At 39.2% G+C, this 24,801-nt stretch overlaps 1 protein-coding gene across 7 annotated transcripts in view; it reads right to left on the reverse strand.

The window, feature by feature from the left end:
* OVCH1 (ovochymase 1) overlaps window positions 1–24,801 on the reverse strand; it is an 82,790-nt gene that overhangs the window by 41,321 nt on the left and 16,668 nt on the right. For 6 of the 7 annotated variants that reach the window (XM_042992034.1, XM_042992032.1, XM_042992036.1 and 3 more), the window contains 10 exons: window positions 23,479–23,612; window positions 22,151–22,291; window positions 21,917–22,047; window positions 20,849–20,942; window positions 19,234–19,362; window positions 17,102–17,176; window positions 15,999–16,179; window positions 8,443–8,515; window positions 7,577–7,772; window positions 4,243–4,397 (listed from right to left, as the gene is read on the reverse strand). In XM_042992034.1, coding sequence (XP_042847968.1) covers window positions 4,243–4,397; window positions 7,577–7,772; window positions 8,443–8,515; window positions 15,999–16,179; window positions 17,102–17,176; window positions 19,234–19,362; window positions 20,849–20,942; window positions 21,917–22,047; window positions 22,151–22,291; window positions 23,479–23,612 — 1,309 coding nt within the window. The remainder of the gene's footprint in view (window positions 1–4,242; window positions 4,398–7,576; window positions 7,773–8,442; window positions 8,516–15,998; window positions 16,180–17,101; window positions 17,177–19,233; window positions 19,363–20,848; window positions 20,943–21,916; window positions 22,048–22,150; window positions 22,292–23,478; window positions 23,613–24,801) is intronic. The other variant, XM_042992033.1, reaches the window with a different exon arrangement.

Genomic DNA, 24,801 nt, shown 5'->3' on the forward strand with positions numbered 1-24,801 from the left:
TACTATGGAAAATAATATAAACATTACTCAAAAAATTAAAAATTAACTACCATATGATCCACTTCTGGGTATATATCCAAAGGAAAGAAAAACAGGTTATCAAAGAGGTATCTGCACTCCCACATTTATTGCAGTTTTATTCACTAGCCAAGATATGAAAACAACCTATTTTTCTATCAAAGGATGAATGGATAAAAAATATATAATATACATATATATATATATACACATATATATATATATACACACACATATATATATATATATATACACACATACATATATAAAATATATGGAATATTATTCATCCATGAGAACAAAAGAAATCCTTCCATTTGTGACAATGTATGGTCTTTGAGGACATTATGCTAAGTGAAAAGTCAGACAGCAAAAGACAAATACTGTAGGATATCACTTACATGTGGAATCTATAAAAGCTAAACTCAAAGAAACCAAGAGTAGAATGAATAGTTACCAAGGGTAGGGGAGTAAGGAAAATGGGGAGATCTTGGTCAAAGGGTACAAACTTCCAGTGATAAGATGAACAATTCCAAGGATCTAATGTACAACATGGTGACTATGGTTAACAATACTATATATTTCAAAGTTGCTAAGAAAGTAGATCTTAAGTGTTCTCACAAGAAAGAAATAGTAATTATATGAAGTAGTAATGGAGGTTTTGGCTAACTCTACTGCGGTAAGCATTTCACAATACACAACTGCTTCAAATCATCACATTACACATCTGAACTTATACAATGCTATATGTCAATTATAGCGCAAAAAAGCTGTAAAAAAAAAAAAAAGCCTTAAAACAGATTTTCTTCTTAAGAAAGTCTAATTTTCAATCAGCCCCTCTTTTTTAAAAAATTTATTTATTTTGAGGGAGAGAGAGAATGCACAAATAGGGGAGGGGGAGAGAGCGAGCACTGTCAGTGAAGAGCCTGATGAGGTTCTCAAACTCACGAACCATTAGATCAAGACCTGAGCGGAGGTCGGCCACTTAATTGACTGAGACACCCAGGCGCCCCTCTTTTTTTTTTTTTTTTTTTACACAAATGTACTTAGAATCAAACTAAATCCTTTGTCTCCTCATAAAATAAACTGAGTTGATGATATATTTGATATAGCAGTTTATTTTCTATGAAGAATCTCACAGAAGAAATCCTAAAGTGGGAATAGGGAGATAGATTCCCCAGCCTATAATGTAGAGCAATGAACATTTTCTCTGGGCCTAATTTTTTTCCTTATGAAACAAGGTTATATATACTGACGACCCCTTCGAGTTTGAAATGGTCTGATGTGTCAAGTCAGGTTTTTTCCTTAAATAACTTATTCATGCAGTACCAATACATACCAAATACACAATTTTTCAGGCAATTACAAACATTCCAGAGCCTGTCTAATTTATCTGTTATTTCCCATACCTATCACAGGGCCTAGCATACAGTAAATATTCAATCAGCAAATGGTATCTATTTATTTGAAAAAAAATATTCAGTGCCTATTGTGAACTAGGCATTCGGAGCAAGAGAGAGTATCAACAAATTAGATGGTGATAACAGCTATAAAGAAAATATTTAGAATAGTAGAGAATAAAGGCAGGTATTTGTGCATGCTTACATGCACGTGTACGTGCATGTAGTTTCAATAACATCTGAGTGGATACATGAAAGATGAGAAGAAGCTGGGTTTTCAAAAACCAGGAAGAATAGCATTTTATGCAGAATTGATATCTGGGCTAAGGTCCCAAGTTAGGCAAGTTGTGTGGTCAGAAAGTAATCAGTGTGGCTGAAATATGTCAGCAAGAGAAGTATGAAATAGATTGGAAAATCAGCAGGAACAGGACATACACCACTCTGTGAGGACAGAGATGACTTTGCAGGTCAAAGAATTTGAAATTTTAAAAACTATCTAAGATGTGTTGTGAGCGGAGAAGCACAGGATTCTACACTGCGTCGCCGAAACTCCGTGTCTCTGCAGTCCAACATTCCAGCTCACCTTCCTGGATGAGAAATCACATTAGTAGGTCCATTACCTCTGAGCACACACAGGAGGGTAAAAATCAACTACCTGATAGAAATGCTTGAGCCCATATCATCAACGTTTCTGAAATCATCTTGCTAGTAATTTAGTGTTCTTAACTAGTCCCACTTATTAGCCAGAATCTCAACTCCTCTATTTTCTTCCCCTTGTATTGGCAGCAAATTCAGTCATGATGCAAAGTGACAGTTTGATGTAGCTGAAATACATGCCCACCGAGGCCACAATATTTGGGTCACCTCTGACATGGACCTAATTCCCTCCCCAGTTCTCCTTTGCTCTCTTGATACAGAATAAGGTGTTCCCTTAATGTCAGATGCTGTCAAACATGACAGAGACAAAGAAACCATTTGTGATTTCCTTGATTCGAAGCACAGAGGAAAACCATCCCTCAAAAGGGGAAGAATAAATGCATTCATTCAAAGTACTTTTCTATTTGATTTTTATAACATGGCATTTCTGTCCTCTGGCAGACATTGTGAGTGCCCTTCCCATATTTCTCAAGTTTTCCAGTCGCCATCTCGGCCCTGTGCCTGAGGGCTCTTCCTCTCCTCCACTGCATCCATGAGACAGGTCAGAAGTGTGCAAAGTCCTGAGGAATTAACAGACTCCTCCCCCAGCAGCCCTGGAGCTATGACTCTGAGCAAGTCTGGCTCCCTCACCCCTCGGATGGGACCACACGTGCTGGATTTTGCATTGCTGCAGGATCAAGCTCAGTCCCCTTACTGTGGGAGCCGACTCAATAGCACATCTTCCATTTCCTGCCTTCCCTTCCCTATACTGCCCTCCAGACTTTCTGGACCAGGGATAGCTGCACTTCCTAAACAGACCATTGTACCTGAATCCTTGTCTCAGGGTCTGCTTCTGGAGAATGTGAATTAAAACACTCAAAAAAGTTTTTTTTAGAAAACAGAATCTAAGTAGTACTTGCCACCACAAAAGTGTTTAACTACCATCCGTTGATACTCAGTGTTAAGAGGGAACTTTCTTCCTTTTCACCTCACATTTTCACACGGAAAGACTTCCATCTAGCTTAACACCCAGTTTTCTCCCATTGGTTCATGTTTCTTGATTAAGGGGAAAGACTATCAAAAAGCAGCACAGACTAGAGACATATCCTCTCTTCCCTCTGTACTCTAGACCAGTATGAAATGACAGACCTGGAGAAGTAGATCTTCCCTGTAGACCCCCAACTTTCCCATCAGTTGGTTGCCTCAAATCCAGACTGAATACTGAAGGTGGGCTACAGACCATTAGAAATCCTTTTTGGTTGTATATCTAAAGTCACATTCCTCAGTTGGCTTCTTGGATATTAAAGCTGGTGTTTTACAGTCCATTTGTCTACATTCTGTCTTCCTCTTAGCTGACTTGAACTTGCCAATAGCATGCTTGTGCAACTGACATGTTAATATATATCTGCATTGCTTTTGCCTCTAAATATCACTGAAATTAAACTATTGTTTTGTGATTTGTTTTCCACTACGTATGAATAACACTTTTTCAAAGTTTCTCATTTTCTTCACGATTATTTTATTTTAATCTGAAAATTAAGAGTGAGTACATAGGAGATATTAATATTAATTCAAAACAGTAAAAAAACAGGGCACCTGGGTGGCTCAGTTGGTTAAGCATCCAACTTTCGCTCAGATCATCATTTCAGGATTCATGAGTTTGAGCTCCACATCAGGCTCTGCGCTGACAGCACTTGAAGCCCGCTTGATCTCCTGTCCCCCTCCTTCTGCCTCTCCCCTGTGCATGCTCTCCCTCTCTCCCTCTCCAAAATAAATAAAAACATTGAAGAAAAAAAAGGTTTAAAAAATAAATTAAAAAACTAAAAACCTTAACTCATAAGTAGGATACACTGACTTAGAACCCTTCTCTGCTTGTTCCTCTTTTCCCACAGCCTTACATCTCTCTGAGCACATCTTCCTTCTTGCAGGCCAGTTAGCAGTGCTGCTGTCCCCTGTGTTCTCATGGGCTCCTCGGTCCCCACCTGCTTTCTGGCCCTCTCTCCATCTCAGCAAGTGTGGAGTCAGGAACTCCCTCTTCACATTGTCCTACTGGTGTTCCTGGAAGGGTGTGGTGTGATGCTATCAGGCACAGGCTGTAATGGTTACCTGTGGTTCTGAGCATGTCTCCTAAGGAGAGTCTCCATCAGATGACCCTGGATCTTCCTTTGCAAAATCAGAGTCATCTCACCTGACAGAAATCCTTCCCTCCAGAGGTTGCAAAACCAGCACAGATCATCCTCTCTGTGATCCCTCCTGGGTGAGAGCGGTAAGCGTGTCCACAGACCTCTCTTTCTAACACAAGCACCTGAATCTGCTGCAAGCGCCTTGCGAGGCCGCCACCTGCTTAAGAAACAGATTCAGAAATACAGCTTCTTAATGAAGTAAACAACACATTATGTTAAAAAGACATATTTAATTTCAGACTTCCTTTGCAGTAATGTAATTGCAATCACTCAGTTTGGCCTGAGCTGATGTTAATAAAAAAATGTGTTGGGCGCCTGGGTGGTGCAGTCGGTTAAGCGTCCGACTTCAGCCAGGTCACGATCTCGCGGTCTGTGAGTTCGAGCCCCGCGTCGGGCTCTGGGCTGATGGCTCGGAGCCTGGAGCCTGTTTCCGATTCTGTGTTTCCCTCTCTCTCTGACCCTCCCCCGTTCATGCTCTGTCTCTCTCTGTCCCAAAAATAAATAAAAAACGTTGAAAAAAAATTTAAAAAAAAAATGTGTCTCACATAGGGTGTCTTCATTTCCCAAACGTGGCATTTTGGTAAAAGAATACATTATCAAAAGAACAAAACCAGAAACACTTTTTTTCTAGTTTATTTTTGATTTAAAGGTTAGTGTTTCAAACATTGTTACACAAAAATTCAGAAAGAAAAATTCAGCAAGATATGAATTTTTGTTGTATAGGATGTATATGATTATATATTTTAAATGGTATATTTACAGATAAAAATATATTATAAATGTGAGAACATATTTATAAGACTTCCTAATATAAACCAAAATCATATCCCCTTTTCCTCTATTGTCACTGAGACTAATCTCAACTCCAATTTGAAAGGACTAAAAATGGTGGTGCTTGCGTGATTCAGTCGGTTAAGCATCCGACTTCAGCTCAGGTCATGATATCACAGTTCGTGGGTTTGAGTCCTGTGTCGGGCTCTGTGCTGACAGCTCAGAGCCTGGAGCCTGCTTTGGATTCTGTTTCTCTCTCTCTCTCTCTCTCTCTCTCTCTCTCTCTCTCTCTCTCTCTCTGTTCCTCCCCTGCTCATGCTCTGTGTCTCTCTCTCAAAAATAAACATTAAAAAAATTTTATAAAGGACTAAAATGAAGGCTACAAGGCTAACAATGAACAGTACAATACTTCTCATAACTGACCCTCAGGCAGGACTGTATTAACATGTATTCTGCATGACTTATTCTATCACTTTGGATTCATGGCTAATTTTAAAAAAGCTTAGTATTAGCAAGTACCTTATATTTGTACAGTAACTTAATATTACTCCAACCCAATAATACAACATTGGGAGGTGGGTTGTTCACATATATGATCACGTTGACCTCACACATGAAAAAAACACAAGAGTTTTGAAAATCTGATCTCACAGCACATGTGGGGCAAAACTAGCACTTAAGCCTAGGTTGGACTCTAAAGCTCGTGCTTTTTAATGTATCAATCTAATACATAAATAAATTTAATGATTTTTGAAATCCTCTTTTTAGAGACCATTCCTGCCACTGGTCTTTACCATTTCTTAAAATTAAGAACTCATTTTCTCTCAGATTGAAAGAATGAATTCGCCTTTCCTAAGACTGTAAGTAAGCACCTTTCACTTGTCTGGTGGTCACGGAGGTGGTGACGGTTAAAGGTGTCAGAGAATGGGCACATTTACTCAAGGTCTTGGAAGCCAGTCAGTCAAAAAAAAATTTACTGAGCACTTACTCTATGCTAGGTGCATCTGTAGCCCTGGAGGAGAGTGCAGAATTAGGCACCTGCCGCCACGAGGCTTCCACTCTAACGGAGGAGATGTGGAGAATGATTACATACACTAACGTCAAAGTACAATCGTGTGTGATGAAATGATAAAACTGGGTGGTGCAAATGTGACGGAAGGGCAGTCCTGAGGCAGCAAAGTGATCGGAGGAGGGTGTGCCGTTCTGCGCTGCGAGCAGAACGATGAGGAGGCAGCTGGGAGAAGACTGAAGCAAGAGTGTTCCAAGCTTCAGAAAGCAGAACAGGTCTTGTGTTGAAGAGGAAGAAAGAAGGCCACAATGCCTGAAGCGGACACAGGGAGGAAAGGAAGTTGGAGAGGTAAGTGGAGGCCAAATCACAGAGTTTTCCAAGTCAGGCTAGCAGTTCAGACTTTATTCTAAATGTAAAAAAAAAAAGAAAGAAAGAAAGAAAGAAAGAAAGAAAGGAAGAAAGAAAGAAAGAAAGAAAGAAAAAAGAAAAAGCACCAAAGAGTATCAGCTGAACCACGCTGATTTTAAATCCTAGCTTTGATAAGTACTAGTTATGGGATCTTAGCAAGTGACTTAAATCTCTTGAGCTATAATATCCTCATTTACAACACGGGGAGGATAAAACCTCCTCATCTGGTGGTTGGGCAGGTTTGAGGAACATGCAGGGTGGCTGCAGGTGGCACAGTAAAGCTATGCTTGCAGACAAGCAGATCCCAAATAAATGACACACAAACACAAGGAAACCATCTTCTACAGTGGAAAGAGGCAAAACGCAAACATCAACACGTTCAGATCTGCCAGTATTTTGCTGTGGCTTTAAGAACTCTACGATCTAGACCAGCAGTCAGCAAACCACAGCCAGCAGACCAGTTCTGTGCCAGCCCCATCCCCAGACCTCCTAGTAATGACGTGTACACTTTGAAATGGCTTCTAAAAAGCCCCAGAGTAATATTTCGTGACACATGAGTATTATATGAAATTTAAATTTCAGGGGTGCCTGGGTGGCTCAGTCGGTTGAGCATCTGACTTCAGCTCAGGTCATGATCTTGCGGTTTGTGGGTTCAAGCCCTGCTTCGGGCTCTGTGCTGACAGCTCAGAGCCTGAAGCCTGCTTCAGATTCTGGGTCTCCCTCTCTCTCTGCCTCTCCCTGCTCACACTCTGTCTCTCTCCTTCAAAAATAAACATTAAAAATTTTTTATTTAAATTTCATAAATAAACTTCTACTGGAACACGACCACATCCATTCTGTTAGATGTGTATGTCTATGGCTGCTTTGCACTACAATGGCAGAGTTGGATAACTGGGACATGGAACATATGGCTTGCAAAGATGAAGAAACGTATTATCTGGCTCTTTACAGATCTAACGTCCCTATAAATAAGTCACCCTGAAGGAAAACTATAAAAGTTCATTCTCTAATCACCTATGACTAAATAAAACATGGGTTCTATCTTTCAGAGAGAAGAAAGGCTAAAGCAGGTATTGCTTGGTATCATTTCCATGCCAAGTTTTTTAAATTAGCAACTGGCAATAATGTTTATGCAAAAGTAAAATGTTCACCTTCACTAATGCTTCCCCATCCAGTCACAGCACAGATCTCAGAGGAAAAGAGTGGCTCCGTGCTTTCTGGGAGACACACCGGCCTCACGACAGAGTTGAACGCCAGAGGAGAGCTCAGTTGTATTAGGGCGATGTCAGAGTCGAAGCTCCGGCTATCAAAGTCTTCATGCACCACAACGTGCTTGGCCCTTCTCACCTGTATCAGTGGTGAGCAAGCGAATTACAAGATAAAGTCAATGAGTCAAACTACTTCTTTGCATAATAGTCCAAAATAAACCTTCAATCTCTGTATTGCCATGCATCAGCAATGAAGGTGGCTCTGTACTGAATTGAAAAGGGTAATCTGTGTTTGTAATTTTCAGGAGGCCATGAACTTTCTGAGGACAGTCCTGGAGAAAGCAGGCTATGTGGACCTTGTACACAGACTTGAATTTACACTTCCTGACCTGCCTCACTTAATTCTCTGATGTAATTGTGAGCTCAGATTTTGTATTTTTTTTTATTGAAAAAAAATTTTTTGAATGTTTATTTTTGAAGGAGAGAGACAGCATGAGCAGGGGAGGAGCAGAGGGAAAGGAAGACACAGAATCCAAAGTGGGCTCCAGGGTCTGAGCTGTCAGCACAGAGCCCGACACGGGACTCCAGCTCACAAACCGTGAGATCATGACCTGAACTGAAGTTGGAGGCTTAACCAACTGAGCCACCCAGGGGCTCCACAGATCGTATCTTTAAATGTTGATACATCTGGTAACTGTATAGGGACACTAGGAGATGGATACCTAATTACATATTTTAGCTAAAGGTATTCCCCAGCATGTGATAACACTTAGGATAAAGGCAGAATGACCCTTCAAAACATTTCTCACCTGCTCAGTTGATTCCTTCAGGGTTCTGTCATGGTCCCCAGCAACAATGGTCCAGAAGAGTGGATTATTTTTCCTGGAGAAAGAACAAGAAAAATTTGACATGAGGAGTCATTTTTTAACCATTTGATCTAACCCCATGGGGCTCTACCAACACGCACTGTGTTTAGCTCAGCCAAATGCCACTATTCCCCTGTCTGGTGCCTTTGTGTGATCTCCTGCCTGGGAAGGTACACCACACCTCCTGATCTACCTGTAGAGTTCTTAATGATGCATCCTGCCCCTTTATTTTGGCAATAAAATGACCTTGGAGTCCCTACCAAATATCACCAAACATTATTTTTAAGTTGAAAAGTTAAAAAGAAAAACTATAGCTTACTTTCATTTCACAGTGATATTAAGAATACATAATGAGGTAGCTTCTGGCCTATGTTTTACTGTTAAAAGTAGGCAAACATTATCTTACAGGAATACATCTCAAATTGTTTTCTTTTAGCAAATCACCAGAATTAATGGAACAGAGGTTAAAAACTTTATCAGTTCACAAAACAGGTAAAACTCACCTATGGCACCTATGGGATTATTTTGGGGAGATGATGATTGGAAGAAACATAGGGAGCTGCTGGGTGTTGGCAATATTTTGTCTTATGATGTGGGTACTAGTCACGTGGGTGCTCACTTTGTGAAAATTCCTGTAACTATAAACTTGACATTTGCACCCTTTTGATATATTTCAAAAGGATGTTTTAAAAAATTTTAAATCAATGTCCATTAATCTGCCACATCAAGATTTTCAGCTGAAGAAATATGTGAGGAAAGAGTCCCTCAATTGTCACAAATATTATCACTTCAGCTTGGAGATTCTTTAATTTTCCAAAATTTACTTTTTTCCTTAGGAAAAGCAAGGTTATTGAAATTATTTTTTCAATACGCTTTATTCAAAGGAAAAGTTTCTTCATATACATGGGCATCTTCTGTCTAGTCTTAACCATGTTCATTTCAATTCCTTGCATGATGAGTCTGACTTATTCATGTGTTTCAATATGACTTATTAAAGGAGCCTACTCAGGTAAAGTGCTTGGCAAATACCTTGCAGATGGTAATGACTCCATAATGATAGCCATTATCAATGTTATTATCTGCCATGCACTCTAACTGAAGGATTAAACTTTATTTTCAAAGTCACCCTCTAAATTATTATTTGATAGTAAAGAGACTTATTTTCTAAAGCCACCCTACTTCTTTAGATAGAGGATAGCGTGCACAAAGGAATGAAATTATAAAAATCATGGTATAGTTGATATGTAGATCACAACTTCTAGTGAAGTTTTATGTGCACAGTCATCAAATTTCCTTTAATTTGGTAGAAAACTGTGTAAAAAAATTGTTATGACAGAACAACATACATGTTATGAGGGAACAGAGTCTGAGTTTTTCCAACAGTAGGATAATAGCTCTAAGTAGCAACTGATGGATTTCTCCATCCTATCTCCCCCCTTGCGCACAATCAAATTTCATTTCTTATATCCTTAGGGTCTTATCCCCAATCCAACAATGGGACATATGCCACTACTGCTTTGGGAGAAGAAATAATTACTGCTGAATTAAATTACAGAAAAAACAGTGGCTGAAACTTAAAAAATTTAGGTCTTTAAGAAAAATTTAGTCTTTAAGACTGGAAGATTCCAATGTAGAATTGCAAAGTGAATTTAGTTCCCTACAGGAAAACTCCCAAATGAGCACAAAGACCAGTGTGAAGTCAGCAAAAGAAAAATACCAGCTTTCCCTAACTGTGGAACATTACCTAGGAACTTCTTACAAACACAAATGTTGAGGCCCCACACCAGACTTATAGATTCAGCAACCCTTCAGGTGATTCTGGTTTATGCTAAAGTTTGAGAACTAATAAACTAATATTAAGAGCAACCAGTGCCAGCGAAGCCATGGGAGGTGGTCCAACGTTGCTGTTATCCTTAATGTCTTTGGAGTGCTACCCAACACTGTGAAATAGGCTGGCACCTAGTGCCCTTCAGCAAAAATGATGTCTACTTCAGCTCCCACACTTTGCAGATCTCCCCAGCTGGCTTATCCCACATGGCAAACTTCCCTTATCAATGGATTTGGATATGTGGAAGCCCTCTTCAACAGAGGATGGAGCCCTGGGTGTCTACCAAGTCAATGAAGATGATCCGGGAGAAACAAGCCCATGAAGGAATCCACTGCAGAGTGCCCACAAAGGCAGAGTATGAGTGGAACATACCAATTTTGTTACTCTGGCCTATCAAACACCTCTGGTGTAAAGAGCCATATACTCCAAGGAATAACTTCAAAAAGACATTTCTCTGGCGAAATAAGTCAGGCAACTATGAAGAGTAAAAGAAAAAATGAGGCACACAGACATTTTCTGTATCATTATACATATAATGATACAGATTTTGTGCAAAAAATAATATATATGGTATATACAAATACTATAAAATAGACCGTGTGCTTAAATATTAGTGGGAAATCATGGGAATGCAAGCTGGTGCAGCCACTCTGGAAAACAGTATGGAGGTTCCTCAAAAAATTAAAACTATAACTACCCTATGGCCCAGCAATTGCACTACTAGGTATTTATCCAAGGGATACAGGTGTGCTGTTTCGTAGAGACACATGCACCCTCATGTTTATAGCAGCACTGTCGACACTTTATAGCAGCACTATCGAAATGTTTATATCGACATGTTTATAGCAGCACTATCGAAAGTATGGAAAGACCCCGAATGTCCATCGATGGATGAATGGATAAAGAAGAGGTGGTATATAAATACAATGGAGTATTACTCAACCATCAAAAAGAATGAAATCTTGCCATTTGCAACTACATGGATGGAACTGGAGGGTATTATGCTAAGTGAAATTAGAGAAAGACAAATATCATATGACTTCACTCATATAAGGACTTTAGGAGACAAAACAGATGAACATAAGGGAAGAGAAACAAAAATAATATAAAAACAGGGAGGAGGACAAAGCATAAGAGACTCATAAATATGGAGAACAAACAGAGGGTTACTGGAGGGGGTGTCGGAGTGGGGGATGGGCTAAATGGGTAAGGGGCATTAAGGAATCTACTCCTGAAATCACTGTTGCACTATATGCTAATTTGGATGTAAATTAAAAAAAAATCAGATTAAAAAAATAAATATTAGTGGGAAATCAGATAATTAAAACATTGTTAGTATTGATCACTTCTAAAGAGAAGGAATGGATTCATGAAATGGAGAGAGTATTTAGATTTTACTTGATAACTTTCTTTAAATGCCTTTATCCACAAGCATTACTATTATAAAAATCCTTTTTTTTTTTTTTTAAGAAATCAAGAAATCACCAATGAAATTGCATACAAATTCCTTTTGTGGTCAACTTTAGTGGTTCACAAACATTTACAGCTGACTGTGTTTATTAATCTCAAATGACTCATCAATTTGAATATCCCCTTTGTGAAGAATGGTCTTGCTATGGTCTGTATCTTGCTGCAAGGTGTCTGGTTAATCACATAAATTCCCAGAACAGACTACACTAGTTGACAAGGGAATCTGCCAAAACGTCGTCTGTGCCTTGAGCTTCAATACTAATATTTGTCTTTTCTAATACATTAATTGTTACTAATTAATCAGCTGCTATTGAGGCTTCTTTTCCATGATACATAAAAATGAATTCTGATAGAATTACTTAAAATGGGCATTTCCAAGGGAGGGAAAGCCTAGAATGAATGGTATTGGACTGAGTTGGAAACATCCACATGAAGTCATGTTTAGCTTAATATAGATACAGAAAGATAGCTATATTTACAGAATGGGTTAGTAACCATAGCTATATTTCCTAGCTCTGTCAGTTGAGAGGACCTAGTGCAGTAACACCCTAGTAGCAACTAGTACACGCACCACTTAGACCTTGATTTCTCATACCATTCTCCCACAAAGTAGACCAGGGCTCACTGGAGAAATGACTGGTTCTAGGACTGAGGAGGGAATACATCAGATAAACCTGGAGCATTTTGTAGTGTCACAAATGGATAGGGGCATGTCAAAAAGATAAGAGGTGACCCTGAAAGAGCTGACACTGGTCAAAGCTGGAACAATTTGAGCAAAAAATAGATATGTAGTATTTTAATGTTATTTTTTTGAGAGAGAGCATGAGAAGGGGGGGAGGGGTAGAGAGAGAGGCAGACACAGAATCTGAAGCAGGCTCCAGGCTCCAAGCTTTCAGCATAGAGCCCGATGTGGGGCTCACACTCACAAATGGAGAGATCATGACCTGAGCTGAAGTCGGACGCTTAACCAACTGAGCCGTCCAGGTGACCCTGTAGTATTTTCAAATAAATATCCCTGAATCCATACCGATAGAAATACATTGTTTAACAAATAAATCAGGAAGAATAGACATATCTCCCATACAGAAAAATTTCAAACAATTTATGTAGACACTTTCCACTCAGGAGGTGAAGCTTAATACCCAATGCCTCAAGTGGCATATGACTTCTGTAGTTTTCCTCTTCCAAAACCATAATCCCAGTAAAACCATGAGGAAATAGCAGATAAATTCAAATTGAGGGACCTTCTACAAAATAACAGATGAGTACTCCCCCAAACTGGGAAGGTCATCAAAAACCAGGAAAGTCTGTGATACTTAGAGCCAAGAGTAGCCTTACGTGACATGCCGACTAAATGTAATGTGGTATCCTGAATGGCAAAGGGAATTGCAACCACAAACACCTTGAGACAGAGGAAATGCAGCATGTTTGAGGAACGGGGCTGGCCCATTATGAGCAAGCAGGGTCAAGTTTGGGTCAGATAGACAGATAGGAAGTGGTTCTTCATCATGGCTGTACATTGGAATCATGAGAGGGTTTTTTTTTTTTTTAAGTTTATTTATTTTGAGAGAAAGAGAAAAAGTGCATGAGCAGGGAGAGGGGCAGAAAGAGAGAGAGAGAGAGAGAGAGAGAGAGAGAGAGAGAGAGAATCCCAAGCAGGCTCTTGCACTGTCAGCACAGGGCCTGATGCAGGGCTTGAACCCATGAACCATGAGATCATGACCTGAGCTGAAATCAAGAGTCAGATGCTCAACCTACTGAGTCACCCACCTGAGGAGTTTAAATAAAAAATTAAAAATTAATGGCACAAAAACAGACACATAGACCAATGGAATAGAATAGAAACCCCAGAACTAGACCCACAAACGTATGGCCAACTCATCTTTGACAAAGCAGGAAAGAACATCCAATGGAAAAAAGACAGTCTCTTTAACAAATGGTGCTGGGAGAACTGGACAGCAACATGCAGAAGGTTGAAACTAGACCACTTTCTCACACCATTCACAAAAATAAACTCAAAATGGATAAAGGACCTGAATGTGAGACAGGAAACCATCAAAACCTTAGAGGAGAAAGCAGGAAAAGACCTCTCTGACCTCAGCCGTAGCAATCTCTTACTCGACACATCCCCAAAGGCAAGGGAATTAAAAGCAAAAGTGAATTACTGGGACCTTATGAAGATAAAAAGCTTCTGCACAGCAAAGGAAACAACCAACAAAACTAAAAGGCAACCAACCAAATGGGAAAAGATATTTGCAAATGACATATCGGACAAAGGGCTAGTATCCAAAATCTATAAAGAGCTCACCAAACTCCACACCCGAAAAACAAATAACCCAGTGAAGAAATGGGCAGAAAACATGAATAGACACTTCTCTAAAGAAGACATCCGGATGGCCAACAGGCACATGAAAAGATGCTCAACGTCGCTCCTTATCAGGGAAAAACAAATCAAAACCACACTCAGATATCACCTCACGCCAGTCAGAGTGGCCAAAATGAAGAAATCAGGAGACTATAGATGCTGAAGAGGATGTGGAGAAACGGGAACCCTCTTGCACTGTTGGTGGGAATGCAAATTGGTGCAGCCGCTCTGGAAAGCAGTGTGGAGGTTCCTCAGAAAATTAAAAATAGACCTACCCTATGACCCAGCAATAGCACTGCTAGGACTTTATCCAAGGGATACAGGAGTTCTGATGCATAGGGGCACTTGTACCCCAATGTTTACAGCAGCACTCTCAACAATAGCCAAATTATGGAAAGAGCCTAAATGTCCATCAACTGATGAATGAATAAAGAAATTGTGGTTTATATACATAATGGAATACTATGTGGCAATGAGAAAAAATGAAATATGGCCTTTTGTAGCAACGTGGATGGAACTGGAGAGTGTGATGCTAAGTGAAATAAGCCATACAGAGAAAGACAGATACCATATGGTTTCACTCTTATGTGGATCCTGAGAAACTTAACAGAAACCCATGGGGGATGGGAAGGAAAAAAAAAAGGGGGGTGGTTAGAATGGGAGAGAGCCAAAGCATAAGAGACTGTTAAAAACTGAGAACAAACTGAGGGTTGATGGGGGGTGGGAGGGAGGGGAGGGTGGGTGATGGGTATTGAGGAGGGCACCTTTTGGGATGAGCACTGGGTGTTGTATGGAAACCAATTTGACAATAAATTTCATATATTAAAAAAAAAATTAAAAATTAAAAAAAAAAAACTACCCATGTCTAGAAGTCACCAACAAGTGACTTTAGTTTGGAAGGAAAATGAATTAATTACAGTTATACAAAGGCACCTAGCTTATCTATATACCATTAAGATAAGAGCAATGCACAGTAAAATAGAAACTACAATTCTTTTACATTATCAAAACCAAGAAAAACCAAACAATGTACTAGTTTTAGGGATTCACAGATGTTAAAATTTTAAAAAACCCATCAGTATCATAAATACAAAATTTGGCATAGTGTCTTCCTCTTGGCAGGGGTCCTGGGGGGCTTAAGAAGTGTAAAGAGTCTTCCTAAACTGGGTGGCAAGGACACATATGTAAATTTACTATTCTTTAGACCACATATGTGTCATGTGCAGTTTTTCATATCATGGCATAATTCACAATTTAAAAACCCTGAAAGTGTTAAGCAAAATTTTAGTCCATTGGTAGTCCAGTGACCAACGCGGTAGATTATCCTACTGTGCTCTCCACTATTTGGACCATATTTTAAGAAAAACAACACTAAATCAATCCAGAGGAAGTTGTACCACATGGCTAGGTATCTGGAATTACTGACAAATAACAGAATGATGAGCCCTAGCTTAAAGATGAAATTAAGGGGCAATGTGAGAGAGATCTTCAAGTATAGGGAACACTGTTATGTGAAAGAAGAAGCAGACTAAGTTTTTGTTTTCCAGACCTCCAGTAAATTTAGACCAATAGGTTTCTGCTAAAGAGAAACAGACGTGTGCTCAACATAATAATCAGAGATTGCCATAAATGAGATGAGCAATTTCAAGATTTGATCAACATTTTCCTCACTGACATTGTTTAAGTAGAGGAAACGGCTGTATAGAAAGTCATTGAAAGATTCCTGCTTTAGAATTAGTCTGGATGACTTTATTAGATAATTACACTTCTACCCTAGGCATGACCATAAATACATGCTAAGTACGTTATTAAAATATCATCATCAGTTTCACTCACGATTGCAAACAATGGGCTGCAGTGAGAATCCAGGTTGGGTTGAGGATGGCACCTCCACACTGGTGACTGCCTTGAAACCTCACACCCACCTGCCATGGACAACAGTGGGGACAGGCTTCCTCCCCCACTACAGTTCTTCTGGAAAGCCATTGGAGACTAAATGGAGGGATGCCACAGATACCTATAGCAGAGAGGATGAAATTAATGACCTATCCAACTGAAATAAGAAAGAACATACACCTCCTCCAATAGCTGACGGTAGTAATTTCCAAATATCAGATGAGCTTTATAGAGATATCAACTCCCTAACATCCACCTCTGAGGAATCTGATTTTAAAAGCTTGCCTTGGTAACTCTGCTAAGCAATTAGGTTTTTAGTTACTGGCCTACAGAGTAATATTTACTCATTCATTCAATAATTTTAGTGGTTGGTACTGACAGGCAATGTTCTCGATAGTGATGTTTTAGGTGTCGCTGATCTATCAGTGAATAGAATAGACAAAAGTCTTGGCTGTCATGGAACTTACATTGTACTGGGATGGGTTATTTTTGTTGTTGTTGTTGTTGTTGTTGTTAACAGAGCATATAAACATATCCTTGTTTCTTCTCTCTCTTGTGGCATTTTCTCCTATTACAGCTCCCTGTACAACTTTCTATTATAGCCCATCTAGGCCATATTGAATACATGCATATAGAACAATGAAAGATCATAATTTTTGACCAGATACTTCATATTACAAGTAAGTTAAAAGTTGCCAGTGTGTGCTAAAATGAAACAAAACAAAAAACTTTGTTTTCTCCCTTTGCCTCAAAATCCACAATCATATATTAAATATGGATTCTAGGAAGATATTTTAAATATCAAGTTTGCACAGGTGAAAATGAGGACAAAGAATTACTCTCTGCACCATTTTCTTCTAATCATAAAGCTTATTTCTTCTTCCATTTGTATGTGTATATGCAAACCCAAACAAAATTCTGGAAGTTTCATGGACCTAAATGTAAAACTCATTCTTCTTCATTGTAGAGTTATATAAAGGTAAAATGAGGCTTTCCAAAGAAGAAAGGTTAAACAGGTAGTAACTACATGACCATCAACTCACCATATGGAATAAGTTTTGCAGAAGATACAAGATTGGTTTGGGGAGGTGATGTTGATCCAACTTGGTTTGAAGAGTCTACGGAGAAAACATTTTTTTAATTGAAAATATTTAAAGTCATCTACACTAGCTGACCCTGCTTGCTTATCCTGGTCAATCATAAAACCACTCTAATGTTGATTTCACTACTACAATCTTTCCAGTGCTAAATGCCGGATCCCATAGATGTGATTGGTTATATTTTTCTTAAATTCCTAGTGTATCTGACCCTTTTAAGCATTTCTTCCTTCTTTGGCTTCACTAAATTACTCTCTTGATTTTCTCAAAAAATCTATGACCATCTCTTCTCAATCTCAGTCTTTTTTTCAAGATCCTATCCTCCAGCCTGCAAGATATTCCACAAGGTACAGTTCATAACCCTATTACTATTCATTTGCATATATAGGACTTCCACATTTCTCTCTTAAGTCTCTTTTCTGAATTCTAGATGTAGAATATGCTAGCTATATTCATCTGGATCTCCCACAAGCTCATACAAATCCACTTGTCTCAAATGAAACCAATTGATTTCAAGAGTCAACACGGTCTTATGTTTCTCTGTATCATTTAGTGGCTTACCATCCACCTAGCCACTCAAGCTAGAGTCCTCAGAATCATGTTGGAATTTTTCTACTTTATATATCACCTTTGCCACAACATATCTGATCAAGGACTACACCTAAAATAAATTCTTACAATGATTTATTCACTACTCTCCTTGTAAATTCACTAATCTCTGCCTAATCTTTGTCTCTATCTTCCACATTACTACCAACGTTTGAGTTCTGGCTCCACCTCTTGGCAGTTATGCATCTTTGGGAAAGCTACTTAACCTCTCTGAACTTTATTCCTTCATCTGTGAAAAGGAGAGCATTGTATAAACCTCTTAGGTTTGTAAGGAGGAATAAATGTGGTAATGCATGTGAAATGTTTAGTCTATACTTGGTACAGAGCAAGTAATCAACAAATGTTAGCTGGCTATCCTATCACTCTGGTACCTAAAACTGAATGCCCTGAATCCATCATGATACGACTCTTGCCTCTTCTAACATTCCAAAACTTGAACACTGCCAAATTATTTGTAGTTTTTTGTACATCACCCATTCTTTTCCACACTAGGGTCTTTAAGGAATGATATTCCTTCCATCTTAGTAAAGGCTGCTTTACTTTCTAGAATGGCTAGAAAACTATAAATCCTTCAAAACCCTGAAATGTCCCAAAACAGAGACAGTCAACCTCATTTCTGAATTGCATTCTCTAATCTAAATTATCTACTTTTGATATAAGGTGCTTAAAGTGTTTTTTGATCATTGAGTGGATGTAGTTTCTTAGCTTCACCAGAGGTTCTTGTTAAAGCACAGATTCCTGGGCCCCATCACAGATCTACAGAACCTAAATCTTCAGGAGTGGGCATAGGAATCTGCAGTTAAAAATTTTTTTAATGTTTATTTAATTTCGAGAGAGAAACAGAGAGTGAGCAGGGGTGGGGCAGAGAGAGAGGGAGACACAGAACCTGAAGAAGGCTCCAGGCTCTGAGCTGTCAGCACAGAGCCCGATGCGGGGCTGGAACCTATGAACTGTGAGATCATGACCTGAGCTGAAGTCAGATGCTCAACCAACTGAGCCACCCAGATGCCCCAGAAATCTGCATGTTTTGGGGCACCTGGGTGGCTCAGTAGGTTGAGCGTCCGATTTTGGTTCAGGTCATGATCTCGCGGTCTGTGAGTTCAAGCCCTGTGCTGGGTTCTGTGCTGATAGCTCAGAGCCTGGAGCCTCCTTTGGATTCTGTGTCTCCCTCTCTCTCTTACCCTCTCCTGCTTACACTCTGCCACTCTCTTTCTCTCATATAAATAAACATTTAAAAAATGTTTTTTAAAGTAGGCTCCATGCCCATGACCCTGAGATCAAGACCTGAGCTAAGATCAAGAGTTAGATGCATAACCAACCGAGCCACCCAGGAGTCCCAGGAATCTGCATTTATATTTTGTCACCAAGGTGTTTCAAGCACCCTAAATTCAGGTAAACATGGCTAAGTGATCTTCCGTATAACTATTTTCACAAGCAAAAATAATTACTGTGCTAGTGCTTATCCTCACCTGAGAGCAAAAAGGTGAAACTAGCCTTGAAGCCTCGGAAGTTATTTTCACCATCACTTTTAAAATGAATCACCAGCATATTATGAGGACTGAATATTGGAGTAGGGTTTAAGATCCCACAAAGTTTAGCTGTAAAAGTTTTAGGAAAGTTTGATTTACAGTTACAAAATTTTTTAAGTCAGAAAACAGAGGTAAAACATTATCTAATTTTTTCCCAGCAATTCTGGTTTTCTTCAACTTTGGTTTGTAGGCACACTTTTCCATTGTATGTGGGAGTGAAACACTAGTTTCAAAATAACTATGTGTTGTAATTTTATCTCATAGAAAAACACTCTACAGATAGAGAAAAGACATCTGATTTTTAGCATGCATAGAAATGTTAATTGACTTTTAACGTACACAGTGCGAAGGGGCGAGTTAAAGAAAATCCCAAACTTCGTATCCTCCTTTCAAAGGGAAGGTGGCTATGCTTTAATGTAAGTAACACCTGAAATCTGCTTCACTTGAAGCCCACTCTATACAGATCCTATTCAGCTGGATGAGGGGGATTGTGCCTCCACTCAGCTGCCCTGAATATCCAAACATTCCCAACCCACCTATATTCCTGGGTCTCAGACCCACACTGACATCTAAGGGACAAATAATAGGTATATTAAGGGAGTGGCTGCACAGCTGGAAGAGATAACTTCTTATACTAAGTAAATTGGTAGGTCAAAATGGAAAGTATATTTGAAGTTTTCAAAAATTAACTTTTAAGATTCAAGTAGAAACTATAGTTTTGGTTACTTTGGTTACTTTTTTTGGTTACTATACTTTTCAGTTACTTTTTTTGGTTACTTTTTCATACAAAAAGGAGTTTAAAAAGTTACCTTCAGTAACTGCCACAAATTTATTCAATGTTACTATTTCCTTTTTCCCTGGGACTTCACATTCACCTTCCAAATATTCTGAAACATTCTCCAAATTTTACATGTTTCTATTAAAAATCTTACTGGTGAGGGGTGCCTGGGTGGCTCAGTCGGTTAAGTGTCTGACTTCAGCTCAGGTCATGATCTCACATCTTGCGGGTTCAAGCCCCACGTTGGGCTCTCTGGTGACAGCTCAGAGCCTGGAACCTGCTTTGGATTCTGTGTCTCCTTCTCTTTCTGCCCTTCCCCCACTCGTATGCTGTCTCTCTCTCTTTCTCTCTCTCTCTCTCTTTCAAAAATAAATAAACATTAAAAAAAATCTTACTGGTGGGGCAGCACCTGGGTAGCTCAGTCAGTTTAGCGTCCAACTTTGGCTCAGGTCATGATCTCATACCTGATCTCAGACCTTGTGGGTTCGAGGCCGGTGTCAGGCTCTGAGCTGACAGCTTGGGATTCTGTGTCTCCCTCTCTCTCTGCCCCTCCCCCGTCTCATACTCCCTCTCTTTCTCAAAAATGAATAAACATTAAAAAATTTTTTTTTAATCTTCCTGGTGAATCCATTGTTGGCTCATCGGTTAAAGCTAAAGTTTTTTGACACGTGAGTTTCCAGAATAAGAAATCCTTATTCTCATTCAACTTTGTGTCACCCAAGGAGGCCAGTCAGTGTTACAACTACTCTTGTTCTTTACAGATGGAATGTTACCCACCTAACTCGTGCTCCTCTTCAGGATCACCATAAATCACAACAGCATCATAAATACAGTTCGGGCTAAATTCAGTGATAAAGTCCTCAAATTCCAACTGTGCCAATTAGAAACAATAACCAGAGAAATGGTCAAGGAAGAGAAGAGATGAACTTTAAAAGCTTCCCTCTGAACATGAAAAGGCTGGCAGTTACCCCTCCTATTCTATTGATAGAAGCGTAAGTAATTGCAGCCTCTTTGGAGAGCAATTTGGCAATGACTATGAGGTTTAAATGCACAAATCCTTTGACACAGAAAGTCCGCTCCTGGGAATCACATACATCCACATGTGCCCAAATACATGGACACAAGAATGTACTACCACTGCTGGTAAGGGCAAAGACTGGAAACCCACTAAGTGTATATTATTGGGACCTGACTTAAATTATGGAATATCGGGGCCCCTGGGTGGCTCAGCTGGTTGAGCGTCCGGCTTCAGCGCAGGTCATGATCTCACGCTTTGTGAGTTCGAGCCCCGTGTCGGGCTCTGTGCTGACAGCTCAGAGCCTGGAGCCTGCTTCCAATTCTGTTGTCTCCCTGTCTCTCTGCTCCTTCCCCACTTGTGGTCTGTCTCTGTCTCTCTCAAAAATAAATGAACATTAAAAAAATTAAAAAGAAAGAAATTATGGAATATCACACAATATAATGTATGCAGTTAATGAAAAGTGCTCTGTGGACTCATTTGGAAAGATCTTTGAGATCTTTTTAAGGAGAAAAAGCATTGCTAAGCAATGTAAATATATGCATGTTTCTAAATGCTCAGAAGATCTCCCTAGGGACACTCTAGTGTTGCCATTAGGAGGTATGATGGGTGTTAGAGGAGAAGGAGGCCTACTTTTCGATGTATTCTCTTAAACTGCTCAAACTTTTCAAAGCACATTTATAGATCCAGATGTAGGTTGATATATTTATATATGCGTCAAACTGAAGCTCCTAGTCATAATGGCAGTTTCATAGCCAGGATGAAGCAAGTTCTGCCTAACCAACACAGCTAAGCTCTCAATGAAGTAAAGATCTTCCTTAGCTGCTTACCTTTATAATATGTTTCTCTGGAGCACGAATGAACCAATGACACTTTACATTCATGGGATACGAGTCAGGATAACTGGCAGAGTGAATCATCCCTTCTTCCACCAATACAGCTACACTCCCACAGCCTGAACCTGTTGAAGTGTCAGGGAAATCCAAAGTGAATGGCCAAAGGCATTCCCTCTTCCTTATCCCCATATCATATAAAAACATCAGGAAATTAAATATCTGAGATACCAGCTTCTGAGTTCTTCTGAACAGCAGTAAATGTAAGCTCAAAGCTGCTGTCACTGTTTTCTGGATCAGAAACAAATGTAACTGTGGCCTCACTGGTCTCAGTCAGCAATGGTGAAGGCAATTTATCTCCACAGACCTTACCTTAAAAGGAAAAGAAATTGAAATAGCATTACTAAAAATGTCACAAACTTGTTAATTTTTTTTCCTAATACTATGTTCCAGGAACTCTGTGTTCTCAACCCACCAAACTATTTACTGGTTAATTTATTTTTTCCACACTGTCTGTATCTGTGCTTTTTCAAACTCAATCTCACATGTCTAAATTCTACTCATCCTTCAGGGCCTGACTCAAAGTCCAGTTCTCATAAACCATCCTAAATACCCACTGAAGTAAGAGGTACCTTTTCTGAGTCACCACAGCACATTTCCTGTACCATGTCATTTTCTACTTTATGGTACACGCTTAGATACCTTATCAGACTGCAATTGCATTAGAGCAGAGTCTGTTTTTACTCCACATATGTGTAGGACTTGATATGATATCTGGCACATAGTTGATTTTTTAACAAATGATTGGTTGAAAGAATGGTTCCTAGGTAAATTGCAGGCCTGAATGTGAAATCATTTAGTCAATGAATATTATAACCCTTAGCACAATACCTTATCTACAGCATCCTGTCGATTTGCAACAAGCTATTTGTCCTAATCACTGGCCTAGGGAGACCTAGAGACCAAGGTCTATACCAGCTCTAGAGATCTTCTATCAAGATGCTTAACACATAATATTTCAATTAAAGTTATCAATTATGCTTATATAGTGTATAAGTGGTATTCCACAAATGACCTGAAATGATCTATTGTCATGGGAGAAAAGAACATTATAAAACAATGTGAAGTTCAATGTGTATAGTTATTGTGTATAAATGAATATACAGTACCCCAAAATGTTAACAGCATTTATCTCTAGGTGGTAGGATTTTTAATGGTTTACATTTTCTTCCAGTTACTTACCTGTCTTTACCAAATTTGGCAAACAGGCAACCACTTTTGTGATAAAACCAAAAAACAAAATAGATGTTGCCTTGAAAGGAAGTTTCTGATAATTGTGAGATCAATGTCATTCAAAACTGCTACTCAACCTGAGAAGGGAATAGCTCACTCAATATGCCAGTCATTGGTTCCTCTCTTACCACACACATCTGCCCCTTCAGGAAAGGGACAGCATATAAAGCGTTCTATGGCAGATATCTAACTTCAGGTCCCTTTGCACGTCTTCAGTTGTTCAGATACTCTAACATGACAAGAAAAAATAAATGTAACATACGTACTAATAAGCACTCCATTGTTTGATTGTAAAGATATATAGCCATGGTCACAACCAACTTGATTTTGTATGTCTAAGCTTGCAAATTTTATCAGGATAATTTTATCTTCTGGTACCATTATTTTCCACATACATAAGCTAGACAGGGGAAGGTGGAGAAAGTATAATAAATGGGACAGTCAAGTGTGACAAATAAGATCTAATATATGGGCTTTAGCTCATAACTTACCAGTAACAAAAATCATAAAGACTATTAGAAGATAAAAGGCAATGGAAGTTCCTTATGTAAGAATAATTTGTATAGGCTCAAATTGCTGGCATTTATCCAACAAATAGAGGCGTTAATTAGAGAGTGGCCGGAAACCACCCTTTAAATTTCATTCAGTTATAAAATGCTAGGATTCTGATCTGTAAATTGAAAACCCTAAGATTCACCTCTTTGTTCTAACTTATTAGCCTAATTGAAAATTCATAGTTTTCAGCCAGAAGTCAAATTATGGGTCATGAATTATGGATTGACCATGCTGCATATGTTAACTCTAACCAGCCACATCCTCCAAGGTCAGCCTGGATCTCAGTCCCTGCAGGTGCAATGTCACCTCCCTAACTCCCAGTAAGGTCAGCTGTGACCTTTTATTAACATCTTTAGAAATATGTCTAAACATTTTGAAAGGAGTTTTACATAATTTAACACATAATCTTTTACTTTTATTTTCCTACACGAATTTGTATTATTAAAGAAAAGAAATCCCAGCAGACCGTAAATCCTTAGCATCTTTTGTGCCTCACATTCATTGGGCTGCAAAGCACTCTTACCTGGAACCTAACATGTCAGAACAAACCTCTTTCTAAAACTTGGCAGTCTTTCTCAAAAGACTTAGACCTTTTTTTGTTGTTGTGTTTTTTTTACATAATTTTTTTAAGTTTATTTATTTTTGAGAGAGAGAGAGAGACAGCATGAGCGGGGGAAGGGCAGAGAGAGAGAGAGGGAGAGAATCCCAAGCAGGCTCCACACTGCCAGCACAGACCCCAATGCAGGGCTCGAACCCACGAAACCATGAGATCATGACCTGAGCCAAAACCAAGAGTCAGACAACTTAATTGACTGAGCCACCCAGGCACTCCATCAACAGCCTTAGACCTCTTGACAGTATCACTGCCCTCTAAGTAATAAGTGTTCAGGACTATAGGAGTTATCCAGCTTTTTAATGCCCTGTTTCCAAAAACCAAATGTAACAATTCTTACTAAATATCTTCTCAACCAGAAACTCCCTGCTTTACTTTTTCAAGTCCATCATCTTGAACATCGAGGTCAAAATAGGCTGCT

The sequence above is a fragment of the Panthera tigris genome, chromosome B4 (assembly GCF_018350195.1).
Source record: "Panthera tigris isolate Pti1 chromosome B4, P.tigris_Pti1_mat1.1, whole genome shotgun sequence".
NCBI classification, from domain to species: Eukaryota; Metazoa; Chordata; class Mammalia; order Carnivora; family Felidae; genus Panthera; species Panthera tigris.